Here is a 14398-nt window from a genome sequence, read left to right on the forward strand (position 1 = left end):
ATAACATCACGTATCGGACTTTTTAGTCACAGAAAAGCTCATGAAAGAAAACGCCTTGCGTGACCATCTTCTGATGCGTGTCAAATACTCGTCAGCGAGTAATGGCAGCATGTATGTATGTATTAAATAATAATAAAAAGTAAACTTTATGTTGCAATCATTGACATGATAAAAATATCATTTTTACCAATTATTTCTAAAATAGAAAAGTACTCTCACTTCAAAAATTGTTGCCAGCTGTCCAGAAAATATAATATTATCCTTTTTTTCGTCTAGAATCTCTATTTTTGCGAGGAGAAACATGAAAGGCGCAATTTTCGAATCGTTCTTAACAATTTTCGCGTTTTGTAGCTTTGAAATTTCAATAAACTCGTACTCTGTACCACACAATTTTCCTCCACTTAACTTCCCTGTGCTGGAAAAGCAGTTTTCTGAAAAGCGTCCATTTTTAACCAGTTATGAGTAATGGAGAAAATAATTGTTTGTTTCATTCATTGCATTTTTTCTTGGTTCTTATCATATTCTTATTAAAACGGTATTTTTTCGAATCTTTCATATATCAACTTTTGAGATTTTCAGATAAAAAATAGCTATTTATGTAACAAGTTGCGAGCTATTATTGTATATTAATATATTGATATTGTAGTCAATCTACACAAATATTATCAAAAACTTTTTTTCTTTTAAAATGTGTTCAGATTTTGTAAAAAGTATAAGTCAAAATCGCAAAACTTAAATTTGGTATGAGTTTCTTAGTTTTTTACTAATATAGTGGCGAATTACAAAAATTCCTTTTCAATGAAAATTAATGAGTTAAATAAAATGATTTAATAAATTACTAGCTTTTTCTCGCGACTACGTTCGCGTTACACCTCGAATCGTTCATGCATTGATTTAAATGATTTTTTACTTCTTTATAGAGAGCTAGTGAGCATAGATGTTTTTTATTTTTCATTTTTTTTATTTATTAAGAGCACTAATACTCTCTTTATAGGTTATTTTTTATTCTTTGAAGGATAATTGAGGAAGATATATTTCGTTATGATGTCACTAAATAAACCCTTGTATAACATTTTATACTGTCTGGTTTATAATGTTATAGTATTGCATTTTCGTAGAGCAAACTTTCATTCTCTATTCTACTCCCTAAGGGTATAAATTTCATAAATTCGCTTTACCTTTGTGCCAATTTTTATGTGTATAATCCAGAGGTCACCAAGTTTTATATAAATTTTTACTAACTTTACCCATTTGGTTGATGAATTTCAGAAATTTCTTCTAATTCTTTTTGTAGGATTTCATTCTTCTAGACCAAATAGTAAGGAATTTTCATACAATAAACTGTTCCGAGATAATTTTACTCTCTAAGAGGATGAATTTCCTAAAATCGCTTTGTGTAGCTAATTCACTAATGTCGTTTAAACGAACCTTTGTGCTAATATTTATGTATGTAAAGCTGGCGGCATGAACTCACTCTAAAATATCTAAAAACGTTATATATAATCTAACTGACACACCACTGACAATGACAAATAATTTATTTCTGGAGGTATTGTGTGTAGGTGTTTTTCAGGTATGTTTTAGTATTTAGTCGTTTTATACAAAGAAATAGCCATTAAGCACTATAAAAATACTTCATAACAAATCTACACATATATACTTTTCATTTAAAAAAAGAATCATCAAGATTGGTAAAGCGGTTTCGGCGGGATGGATGCAACAAAAAAACCCTTTGAGCTTTTATATATGTATGGATTAATTATTTTTCCAACATATTTTACTTTGCAAATTTTTATAAATAGTCAGACTCGCCAATATCGTACTCCGTGTCCAGCCTGTTTAGCCAAACGTAGGCCGATTCCTCTTCGACGGCGTCGTGACCCTGGCCGAAGGAAGAGTCTTGAAGACGCTCATCCGCGCATAGGAATAAGTTGACTGCGTAGCGTATTGCGTATTAATCGATTCTGAAATTTTCTATCTCGTGTATAACATGTTCGCAAGTTTATTATTTTAATCTCGATTTTAATAGATAAATGTGTGAAATGCCACCTGAATATCTTCCGCCATGACATGTTTTTACTTTTTGTTATGGTAAAGTGATTTGTATAAACTTTATTCAATAACGTATATTTTCCTCCATTTGTGATTTTTAATTTTAAGCGAAAATTAAGTATAACATTTTAGGAAAAAGAAACACTGTAATATTTAAAAGAATAAGAAGAAATTAGTCTTATTACCAATAAGAAGAAATTAGTCTTATTATCAAACCAAACCAAACCAAACTACTTATCGGATAACAAATTAATTACTACTGTCAGCTAGTTCAGCTACTGTCTAGGTAGAATATACCTAGAGTACCTACACCTACCTATGATGTAGGTAGATTAAAGCTTATTTTGACGTTACCTCTCACTTCGGTGTCACAAGCTGAATTTTTCAGGGATGGAAGTACAGTACATGATATGGGGACCCTTATTCCGAAAGTAGTACAAAATTAGACCGGGTAAAAGGGCACTATCATCAAAAATCGATATATTAATACCACCGTATAGAGAAAACAAATACTTATTTTTTGATCCAGTACACAATAAAGTCTTCGTAGGGAGTAATTTTTTATAATTATTTACAAAAAAACATTTCCATTAGCGCTTATGACCAAAAAAAACTTTAAACATGAATAATCATTTCAATCATGCGAAAATTTGGTTTAAAAATAGATTTTTTTTAATATAACTTTCATTTAACGAAAAACGAAGGCCTAAATGAAAAAAAGAAACAATTTAAAAGTTTCGCTTATGTCTTGACAAGGTATCAAAGCAAACCCCATATTTTTTGCTTTTAAACTAATAAAGATATATCAATAAACAATTAGCGATGTAATGGTTTTTGCGCGCGCTGGCCGACTGCCGCCGCTGCGCCGAGATTTCCTATACCCTTGTATATATGACGTCATGGTGTGGCAAATGTAGCATTTTAAATCGATTTGGGCTCCTTTATATAGGATAACAGAAACATTTTCAATGTTAATATTTCAAGAAAAAAAATAAAAATTTAAATATTCTATATATTTTTACCTCTTCTCCGTAAAGGGCGTAGAGCAAGTCAAAGGGCAGTGCTGCCAGGAAGTCCACCACGAACCACGTCCTCAAATAATTGACAGAAATTGACCTCCAGTCTGACACCACTTCGCCCTTTTTATTTACAAAAGTCGTACGAAAATTTAATAATATATCTGAAACAAAAAGAAAGCATATTTAGTTAGTAAAATTATTAATAAACTATTTCAATATTTCATTTGAAAATAGTTCATAAATTTGAAAATGTTTAGAGTTTTTGATGTATGAGAATTATAGAACATAGAAGTATACGTTTGAAATGTTTGTAATGTATATAATACTGCCAAGGTGGTTTTTGGAGATTAGGGTATTCTAGACTTTGTTAGGAAGTTTAAACTAAAATTAACATCAAATTTCAAAAGTTTTCGTGGTTCAGGCGTTGAGTGAAATATATATTTGTAACTCGTGTATAAAGTTTAGTAAATTTTCTTTTAGTTTCAAAGATTCAATATTTAGTAGTAGTGTAGCATTTTCGTTTTCCAAATGCTACTTTGTTTTGTCGTGGACGGTGTTTTGTTATTGTATCGATGTTCTTTTTACATTCCTACAACACTTAAATTTCGGAACGCTCTCTATCGAAAATATTGGATCGTACCCTTGTGTATCGACAAGACGGGAAACGTCAAAATCGTCACCTCGGATTTGGCCGTTGTCGAGGTCACTGTGCCATTTTGAGAATTAAATTTATTTGGCTGGTATTTTTCACAATATGGGAAAAATATTGTGATTTTGTTATCCTATAGATGGTTGAAGGTCCCATATACATTTTGATTGTTGAGATTTTAATGGATCTATAGTTTTGGTAAGATTTTCTTTGACATTCCATTCGGTAGAAAAAACCTTCACATGCCTTTCTTTTAGATTCCAGTTTTTTGATGAGAAGTATCCAGCCCTTATTTAAGAAGAAATGTTAAATAATTATTGATTGTGTGCCTTCACAATGAGGTTTTTCTACGTATTTTTCTACGTATTTTTCTCAGCGTTTTTCTCAGCATTTTTCCACGTATTTTTCTTCAAGTATTTCTAGATGTTTTTCTGCAAGCTGTTCTGCATAATTTTCTAGAAGTTTGTGCCAAGTTTTTCCACAAGTTTTCTTACGTGTTCAGTCACCGAAGTAATCAGTAGCAGCCTGTTGGGTTAGATTTCAGCCCTGCACCCCTCTGAGAAGAAGTTGGATGCTGTGATGTTTTTTTATCATTAAGAAGATCCTTTTTTAGTATAATTTGGTATACAAGGCCAGTATATTTTTTATAGTAAACTAAAATTTTATTAATTTGATTTTAAATAATCATTAGTGTGTTAAGAAATTAACTATTCTTAGCATTTTACATTTAACTGGTTAAGTACTTGCCTTCAGCATTACTTTAACCTTTAATTTATTAAATTTAACATTCTGTTACATTTTATATATTTTTTTTTAACACTTAAGTATTTGCCTTCAGCATTGCTTAAATTTTACTTGTATTTGATTATTAAAATAATCATGTTATATTGATTGATTATTCAGATTTAACATCTATTTATGTTCTACCTTTTATATTATTACGATCTTTGACCTGTAAGGGCAATCTTGGGTACAGATTTTAATCTTTTTCCCTTTAACTATATATAAACAAAATGGTTCATGAATCTTCGTAATAAGTCAAGTCAAATTTAAATATTTATTATTCGAATATAACAAAGACCGTCTCTAAAAAGTATTCCTTTTATATTATAATAGTTTGAATAATATTTGAAAAGATATAATTTGATTTTAAACAAGTTTTAAGATAGAGTTTCTTAAATATAATTCTTGTATATTAATGTACATAACTGCTGTGCCGAATAAGTACCGAATATTTCTAACAAGTAATAAATGTTATTTTTTTGGGTATTTGAATTGTTTCATTGGTTGATCCGGTCTCTCAAAATATTTAATAGCTATACTAATTTTAGTTTCTATTCAATTAATACACTTGTACAAATTTTCTTATTGCAGTTTGTACTATCCTTTGTAAGTATTAGCATCTTTTTGAAATAAGTGGCGCCCTTTGGTATGCAGTGTAAGGTAAAGGTGGGTATCATTTTTTTGGTCAAGTGCAGAAGCAAAAGCTTGTTCCCACCGCCTCCGATATAAGAGTAGCCGTTCGCAATATTTTGACTTAAATTTTCAATAAAAGGAAAGTTTATGTCATAGTAGTAGAAGTAGTAGTAGAATTAATTCAACTGGTGTCAGTAAATCTGCTTCTCCTATAGTGATTATAGTTAACTCAAAAGGTACAAGGACATTTGCCACGGAAACTTAAAGGGGATTAACATGCAGAATCATTGGGAAGAAGCAGGTCACAATAGAACTCAATGAAGAAGAATTGTAAACTCAGTTAAGAGCGACAAAAACAAAGTAAAGAGGCAACAAAGCAATGAGATTTTTGAATGTCCGGAGTGCGGTAGGCAAATAAAATCACGTATCGGGCTTTTCAGTCACAGAAAAGCTCATGAAAGAAAACGCCTGGCGTGACCATCTGTTGATGCGTGTCGAATACTCGTCGGCGAGTAATGGCGGTATATATAGTTAATTTACATTTTTTAATCTATTTTTTTTCATATTTTTGACGAAAAAGTCTGGCATAACAACTTTCTCCGATGTTTGATACACACCTGAAGACATGGAGGGTTCATTGTACGCCTTCTAGAATTGGAACCAATTTAAAGCAGAACTCAAAAACATGGAGACTACATCTGTAACCTGGAAAGAGAATCCTTCAACGGTCTAAGACACTCGAAGAAATTTATCAGGATTTACAACCGAGAAAAGTCAAAGATATATTTTTTTGGTTTAAGGGTTTTTAACAGGACACTATCTCCTCAATGAACACCTCAGTACTTTGATACTAAGAAACAACGACGAATGTAGATTCTGTGAAGAAAATGAAGAAACATCAGAACACCTTATCACTGAGTGTGCCGAGACGATAACCATTGGTACCATAAACTTTGATACAACTGATATCGGAGATAAAGAACTTCCCTCTATAAAACCGTCTCAGATACTGACTTTTTTCAAAGCCCTGAGAGTGTATGCATACAAGCTGCAAAAATGGGTGTTTAATTTATTCTTTTTAATTTATTTTCTTAATATTTCTTGCCAGGAAAATCGCTAACCAGTTCATTAGGAGATAATTTCGGTATAACAATACTCCTGATGGCATGTTTGATTCACATCTGGCTCTTAAACAAAACAGTTGGAATAAAACTGGGAGATTGGAATATAAAATAAAATTTTACCAAAATTTACTGTCACTGAACGAAAATGGCTTTTTTTTTTAAAAAAAGGACTAGCTGTAACTAACTTAAACCGAGTGGCAAATTGCGAATTTCAATTTTTGTCGAAAATTTACCGCAACGCTTGCTATCGGCGATTTTTGCTGCAAATACGAATTGACATTCATTTACCCGATTTTTCCAAATTATATGCTTTTTCCATGATTTTTTTAAATCGTACGTTACATGTTTTACATAGATACATAGATTATTTATTGTCATATTAAGTTGTACAGGGTGTTTCAAAAAACATGTGCCATCTCTCGTAAAAATAAGACTTATTTTTCATATCAACATAGGTCCGATTCTTCTAAAAAAAAAAGCAATTTAATGCCGATTAAAAGTTGTCTCTTGATATTTTGTCGATTTCGGCTTCCTTGATGAGATAAACACAATTTAAAAATCGAAAAAATCTTAAGACTTTAACACCCTGTAGCTACGAAACAAAGCAGAATCGAACCTATGTATGTTGATATGAAAAATAAATCTTCTTTTTACATGAGGAATTTCCCTACGAAAGATGGCACATGTTTTTTGAAACACCCTGCAGATCAAGGTTTACAAAATGTTTAAAACATAGCAACTCTGTTCCAGATGGCACAGATTAACATCTTCGAAAAAAATTTAAAAAAAAATAATATAAATTTATTTTACAAAAATTCGAATTCATCGTGCATAATAAAATATTTTTTTCAAACGAGTGAATTTTATTTGCGCTTTTTAAAACCGAAATAAACCACGTACAAATGACCAATAATAAACATTATTGGTTGACTGTTCTCCGTGGCATTTCGAATCTGTGGCGGGCATTCGACTGGAAAAATCGCCAAGGACCCAAATCGACCACTTGTGGCTTTGTCGTTTTTTTTCCAGCTGGAAAAGCGCGTGGAAAACATCGTCTCTAGTAGAGAGGGGCAATACAATATCGATATTTTTCTTCTCGTCCGTTGACATCATGTCTCAATTGCTCGGAACGTATCTATATATATTGAGCGGCTATAGAAGCCTCTTGCAGGCCGTGACCAATAATTTCTTTGGGTTGCTCTACCCAGCGCGTCGCAGATCTTCCTCTTTGTCGTTTGCCATTAATCCCTTCGATTATGATTTTTTTCCAGTCCATCTGTTCTTCTCGAAATGTGCCCGAAGTACCTAAGGTATTTACTGGTTTACTTTGGTTGAAAGTCTTGTGTTAACTTTCAACTGCCTTAGAATTGATACCGTTGGTCCGATGTTCTGTTCATGAAATTCGCAGCATTCTTTTGTAGGCCCACATTTCGAAAGCATATATTTTTCGTCTGTTAAAAAATCTAACGATATGTTCAACTGCGTTTTTAGTCTAATCTGACTTTATTATTGTTTGTTAAATTTTATTTAGTAATCATAGGTCATCGTTCTGTCTAGTTGTAGAGTGACAAAGATATTCCTACAAATCCTTATTACTCTTTATTAGGCGCGGTATTGGCGATATGCCCGAAGAAGTTGATATATTTTGAAAAGATTTTGTTTCATTCAAGTTAAACCCATATTTTCCCCCAAAAAAATATAAACAAAAAACAAAATCTAAGTTAAGAAACAAACTGAATATGGATAAATATTTTAGTGCTTTTCCTGCCAAAAAAATATATTAATATGAAAAAAGAGTTGAGAGTTGCTAGAGCTTTCCCATTGAAATGAAATTAATTTTAGATATCATTGATCAAAATTTGTACAAAGGTAAAAAGTGACTGCTATCCCTACTTGTTATAGTTTTTATTAATATATTAATATTGTTTAATTCAATATATTTTTTTTAATATTAAATAATATACCTCTTCATCAACCCGGATTCATCCACTCCTGGATATAGGTCTCTCCTATCCTTTTCCATGTCTCCCTGTTTTGTGCTATATTTAACCACCGTTTACCTGCCACTTCCCTAATGTCACGCAGGGACGTGCCCCTGCCCACGCGAGCCTTAGCTTATCTCCCAAGACCATACTGGGGAAATCACTGTCCCATCCCATTCTCATATCCAAACCTCAAAATTTTCTAATCAAAAGCGTGGCCTTGAAATTGCCAAACCTCTAAACCACTAAATGTCGAACCTTAAAACAAAACTACCCCAGGCGAGTAGAACGTATGATTCAGAATCTCGCACTGAATATAATATACCTACCTATTTCTAATTCTTGTTATATTTACTATATTTGTATTTTATTTGAGTGATCTAGTATTACGACACATACGAATACTAATTTTGGACTTAAATATTATATTTTATTTTGTTTCTGTACTTTTGATTTTTGTTGAAGATCTACCGAGAATTTTGTTCTCGTATGGAATTATAATCTAACAAACCCGACAACCCTGTTCGGCTACACCTTTATAAAGCTTTTTCGGCCTAATTCCTTTGTCGCCGCCGCCGACCGACCGGTCGGTGTCGGGGCGACTGGAAGGAGGATCGTACAGTATTGCCATTTCATAGAATTGCACTTGCTATTTTAGAAATGATTTCAAAGTTCTGCATGTTACTTTTTGTTTTCGAAAGAATTTGTTATGTGCCTAGAGAAAACATTCTTAAAATTGTTTTGTACTTTATTTAATATTTCATTAAGTAGGCAAGATAATGGGATTAGAAGATTCGGGATTTAGGATAAGCCGACATAATTTTGATTTAACAGAATGGCAACACTGTCCTTCGTCTTTCTATTTTTTCGATTTTATTCTCTTAGTAGCCGGTAGCCCCCACACAATCGTCTTAAAGATCCGCCCCCTCACGCAGAAGCTCTCTCGTCGTATCACTTCTATGATCACTTCCCCTATACAATGGTAAGGAAAAGACACTTTATCCGTCTCTGTTGCACTGCAATGTATTTTGCAGCCTTACCATCTTTTTCTATCGCATTGAAAAGCTCCTATTGCTAATGAAATTTTGCCACACGTGTATAATCTACATACGTGTAGTAAACTGATCATTTATGAAATTCACTTGATATTAACTAATTATATATTTTTTCTTGCATTTTTGCTTTTATTTACTACTTGTCAAAGATTAGATGTCAAAGAATTTAGATACGTCAATTTGAATTACCTGTTTCAGTAGCGTATCGGATGTTTGTGTTAATAAATAATTATTATAAGTTATATTTTATTAGAGATATATATTTTTATAATAATTTCAATAACTACCAACATTTATTCACAACGTAAAATAAAACAACAAATTATTGAGTCTACCCTTCATCATATTTTTAACACGTTTTGAATATAATTAGAACGGCACTGATAAACCGGAATTTAAGTCGGCCATTTTAGAGTTCCGTCGTTGTCTAAATCTCCTTTCTTAATCTTTTTATTCAAAGAGGGATTGTAGTATCGATATTATGCTTCATAACACATCCCTACCTCCGAGACTCGCTTCAGATGCGGGTCAAATAACCGTCCCTTGCTCTCACTCAATAACGATCACCGAGGAAAAAGAGATATATCCACCACTCTGGAAAATGATTTTCCTGCAATGAAAAGCCCTTCCAGAGGGAGTTATCCATGGGGATTATCACAGGATCACTAGGGAAAATGCTTTAGAAAATGACAATATCATGCATTTTAATTGTTCAGGATTTTTTCCCTTTTTATTCGTGTGTGTTAGGAGTTCTGTTTCATTAGGCTGATGGATATAACGAACTGTACTATAATATACAGTATGATCCATTTTTTAATAAATGTAATGAACAGTGCTTTTCATAAAATCAATAAAATGAAAAATATACGAAATAAAATAAATGTACTGATTTCTTTCAAAAATCCACAACTATGAAAATATAAACCCTTCCTGGGCACAAACGGTACATTTTGAGACAGGAAATTGTAGAGAGAAACCAGCCCTATAACATAGGATACAAGATTTTAATGAATAGTCCTTTCCATAAAATCAATAAAATGAAAAATATACGAAATAAAATAAATGTACTGATTTCTTTCGAAAATCGACAACTATGAAACTATGATCCCTTCCCGGACACATAGCCCTATAACATAGGATACAAGATTTTAATGAACAGTGCTTTCCATAAAATCAATAAAATGAAAAATATACGAAATAAAATAAATGTACTGGTTTCTTTCGAAAATCGACAACTATGAAACTATGATCCCCTCCCGGACACATAGCCCTATAACATAGGATACAACATTTTAATGAACAGTGCTTTCCATAAAACCAATAAAATGTAAAATATACGAAATAAAATAAAAATGTACTGATTTCTTTCGAAAATCGACAACTATGAAACTATGAACCCTTCCAGGACACAAACGGTACATTTTGAGACAGGAAATTGTAGAGAGAAACAAGGCCTATAACATAGGATACAAGATTTTAATGAACAGTCCTTTCCATAAAATCAATAAAATGAAAAATATACGAAATAAAATAAATGTACTGATTTCTTTCGAAAATCGACAACTATGAAACTATGATCCCTTCCCGGACACATAGCCCTATAACATAGGATACAACATTTTAATGAACAGTGCTTTCCATAAAATCAATAAAATGAAAAATATACGAAATAAAATAAATGTACTGGTTTCTTTCGAAAATCGACAACTATGAAACTATGATCCCTTCCCGGACACATAGCCCTATAACATAGGATACAACATTTTAATGAACAGTGCTTTCCATAAAATCAATAAAATGAAAAATATACGAAATAAAATAAATGTACTGATTTTTTTTTCGTTCGAAAATCGACAACTATGAAACTATGATCCCTTCCCGGACACAAACGGTACATTGTGAGACAGGAAATTAAAGAACTACAACACCAGATGGATAGAAAAAAATTATTTAAAAAAAATTTTTATGCCAACATAAAGCCAAAAAGGTTGGTTTTAAAAATTATAAGGCCATAAAGTTATCAAAATGATTTTTGACAACCCATTTGAACCAATTTTTAAAGAAACAAAAATTTAGTGAGCCGTATTTTTGCACAAATACAGGGTCCGGCAATAGTGCGTCTGGCATCTGTATAGCTCCTAGAATAAAAAAACTTGGAAATTTTGTTAAAATTTTTGTATTTCGGGAAAATATTTTAACTTCTATATTACGGTAGCTCAAGAAAGTGTGATATATTGGGATGACATATATCGGGATGATTTTTTTTAAACGGAACACCCTGTATATTATTGAATTTTTAGCTTCCTTTCAAATAACTTTACATAATCCTAAGATATGAGTAAATATTTTTCGATAGTTTCAGAGATATTAATAATTAAGTAAAAATATATATTTTTTAGCCTTTCTTAAAAAAAAATTAAAAATACAAGAATTGTCCTGAAATCAAAACTATATTAGGTATTTACTTTAGATGGTCTAAACTGACTTTGCTATAAATCATACATGATGTATTATTACGCCCTGTATATTATTTTTTTTATAAAATGGAGAATTAAAAAAATGAACATTTTTTGTATTTAAAGTACATATTTCAAATTTTTTAGTGGTTTCGCAGATACACGCAGTATTATTTCATATAGCTCTATCAACGGTAAAATACGAGAGAAAAATTATTGGGTGGCTTCGACAAAAATTTATTGTGGAAAATGCCATATGAAATACAAAAACTGCAAATATCTGCGAAACCATTAAAAATTTTGAAATACTCTAAATACAAAAAATGTTCATTTCTTAATTCTCCATCTATTGAAAAAATAAAATATAGGGTGTTCCATTAAAAAAAAACGAAGAAACATTATTTTATATTTTGGAATGTTTGGCGTAGAATTGTGAACATCCTGTATGATTTTCGATTGCCTAATTTATAGCGAAGTACAGGCCATCTAAAAAAAAAAACAACGCTTTATTGTACAAAAAGCCAAAACAGCTTCATCGACAAAGCAAAACAAAAAAAAAGAACAAAAACAAATATACAAATAATAAAAAAAAACAATAAAAAAAAACACTAAGTAAGTAATCTAAAGTAAACACCTAATATAGTTTCGATTTCAGGACAGTTCTTGTATTTTTAATAATGGCTTTAAGAAAGGCTGAAAAATATATATTTTATATTTATCTCTGAAACTATCGAAATATATTTATATCTTAGGATTATGTAAAGTGGTGTTAAAGGAAGCCAAAAATGCAACAACATACGAGGTGTTCCATTTAAAAAAAATCAGCCTGATCCACTCAAACTTTTTTGAGCCACCCTGTAGAAGTTAAAATATTTTCCTGAAATACATCCTAGTATATACTTTAGGTTTGCACTCAAACAAAATTCCCAAGTTTTATATGTATACCGTTTCATATTTTTTTTTTTAATTTTTCCTCATTTTATGGCAACTTCAAACAAAAAAGTTTCGCATAAATCTGACCCTAAAAACATTTTCTGAAAACCCCGATTGTATTGCCCCGTTATAACAAACATTTTTATTTCCTTTTCCTGAAAATATAATGATGCCTCTCTCGTTCGAAGAGATAGAGCTTCATATTTTATGGAAAATAATTGTGGAAGAGGGAGTTTGCAGCGGACACTTCTCAAACTCGCGATGGATAGCTCAAATTTAGACAAGTGGTTCTCGTTTTTCTTCGTTATTAATAGTACGCTAAGTAAGTAACTGACGGGTTTCCATTAATTAGTGCAATTTTCTAGGTAAAGATGGAAAGTCTGCCTGTACGGTAAAGAAAGCTTTTTAATTTTTCTTCTTTTTTGTCTTGTTATTCTTCTTAAACCATGGTTATTTTTTACTTAAAACGGGTTTACGGTAACAAAAAGTATAATAAGGAAGTTATAATACACAGGGTGTTCAATTTTCGTGTCTTTTCCGCGGTTTCTAGTTTATGAGTAGATATATCCTTGGAGTAGAGATACAAAGATGCGGTTGTTTTGCGGTTATCACTGCGGTACTTTTTTTATGAAACTTTTTATGCTATTAGGTGTAAAGCTATTTCATTAAGTACGATTTAGGAAACCTAGTGGTACAACTTAGGGAACCGATTTCCCAAATCGTACAATTTGCAAGGCTTTTAAAAAAGCATTTTTTAAATGACAGCATCTTTTTAAAAATCTGAAAAAAATATATAAAGTGCGGAAATGTTGAAACTAAATATTAGCATGAATAAAAACGAGCCAGTCTTAAAAATGTCTAATTCTCTAAACTTATATGCAAAATGGTACGACTTAGGCTACTTTCCCCTAAATGCCTTTCCTTAAATGTTAATATTAATTTTCTTGTGTATTTCCAATTAGCGATTTTCTTACTAAGTATCATATTATTTTAATTTATTGTTGATACAGATGAGACTAAAACCACATAAAATAAAACGGTTAATTTTCAGAACAACTACAAACACAAAAACATGTTTTTTTTATAAAATTTTCCGATTTTGTAGAATTTAATTGTATCCATTACAGATAGATGTCATCGAATAATCATAAAATAAATAATAATTATCATAAAAATATATAAAAATCTGACTTTTATAAAAAGACTTAAATCTTTTTAATGACTTTGTCTTTTCTAAAAAGGCTTAAGTCATTAAGAAGATTTAAATAAAAAAAACTTATTTTCATAAATTAGGCAAAAATGAAATTATTTAACTTTTTAACATAAGTCAAACTAACTAGTTTAAGAATATTATTTTTTTATTTCATTTAATTTAACCAAGCAGATTAAGCAGACATTAGCTTTTAATACGCTGTCAGGCAGAGTCATTGATATTTTTGATGATTGTGCAATAATTTCACACACAGAAATTAGCGTGGAATAGCTAATAACCAGTCGTCTAATTTTAAAAATTAAATAATGCATTTTTTACCTTTGTTATATTGTATTTTTAGAAAGTTGTACATTGTATACTTTTATCTTCTCAATAATTGTAAGTAATACATATAAAATAGAAAGAAATTGTAACTCTTATACTAATAAAATTATTATAGATAGAAATTTTAGGCATCTGTGTTTTCATTTAATTCATTTTGAAATTAGGATATATTCCT

At 31.0% G+C, this 14398-nt stretch overlaps 1 protein-coding gene across 1 annotated transcript in view; it reads right to left on the reverse strand.

The window, feature by feature from the left end:
* LOC115886136 (potassium voltage-gated channel subfamily H member 8) overlaps positions 1-14398 on the reverse strand; it is a 118278-nt gene that overhangs the window by 47954 nt on the left and 55926 nt on the right. The window contains exon 5 of the mRNA XM_030905208.1: positions 3075-3232. Coding sequence (XP_030761068.1) covers positions 3075-3232 — 158 coding nt within the window. The remainder of the gene's footprint in view (positions 1-3074; positions 3233-14398) is intronic.

The sequence above is a fragment of the Sitophilus oryzae genome, unplaced genomic scaffold (assembly GCF_002938485.1).
Source record: "Sitophilus oryzae breed Bouriz unplaced genomic scaffold, Soryzae_2.0 scaffold_1122_pilon_pilon, whole genome shotgun sequence".
NCBI classification, from domain to species: domain Eukaryota; kingdom Metazoa; phylum Arthropoda; class Insecta; order Coleoptera; family Curculionidae; genus Sitophilus; species Sitophilus oryzae.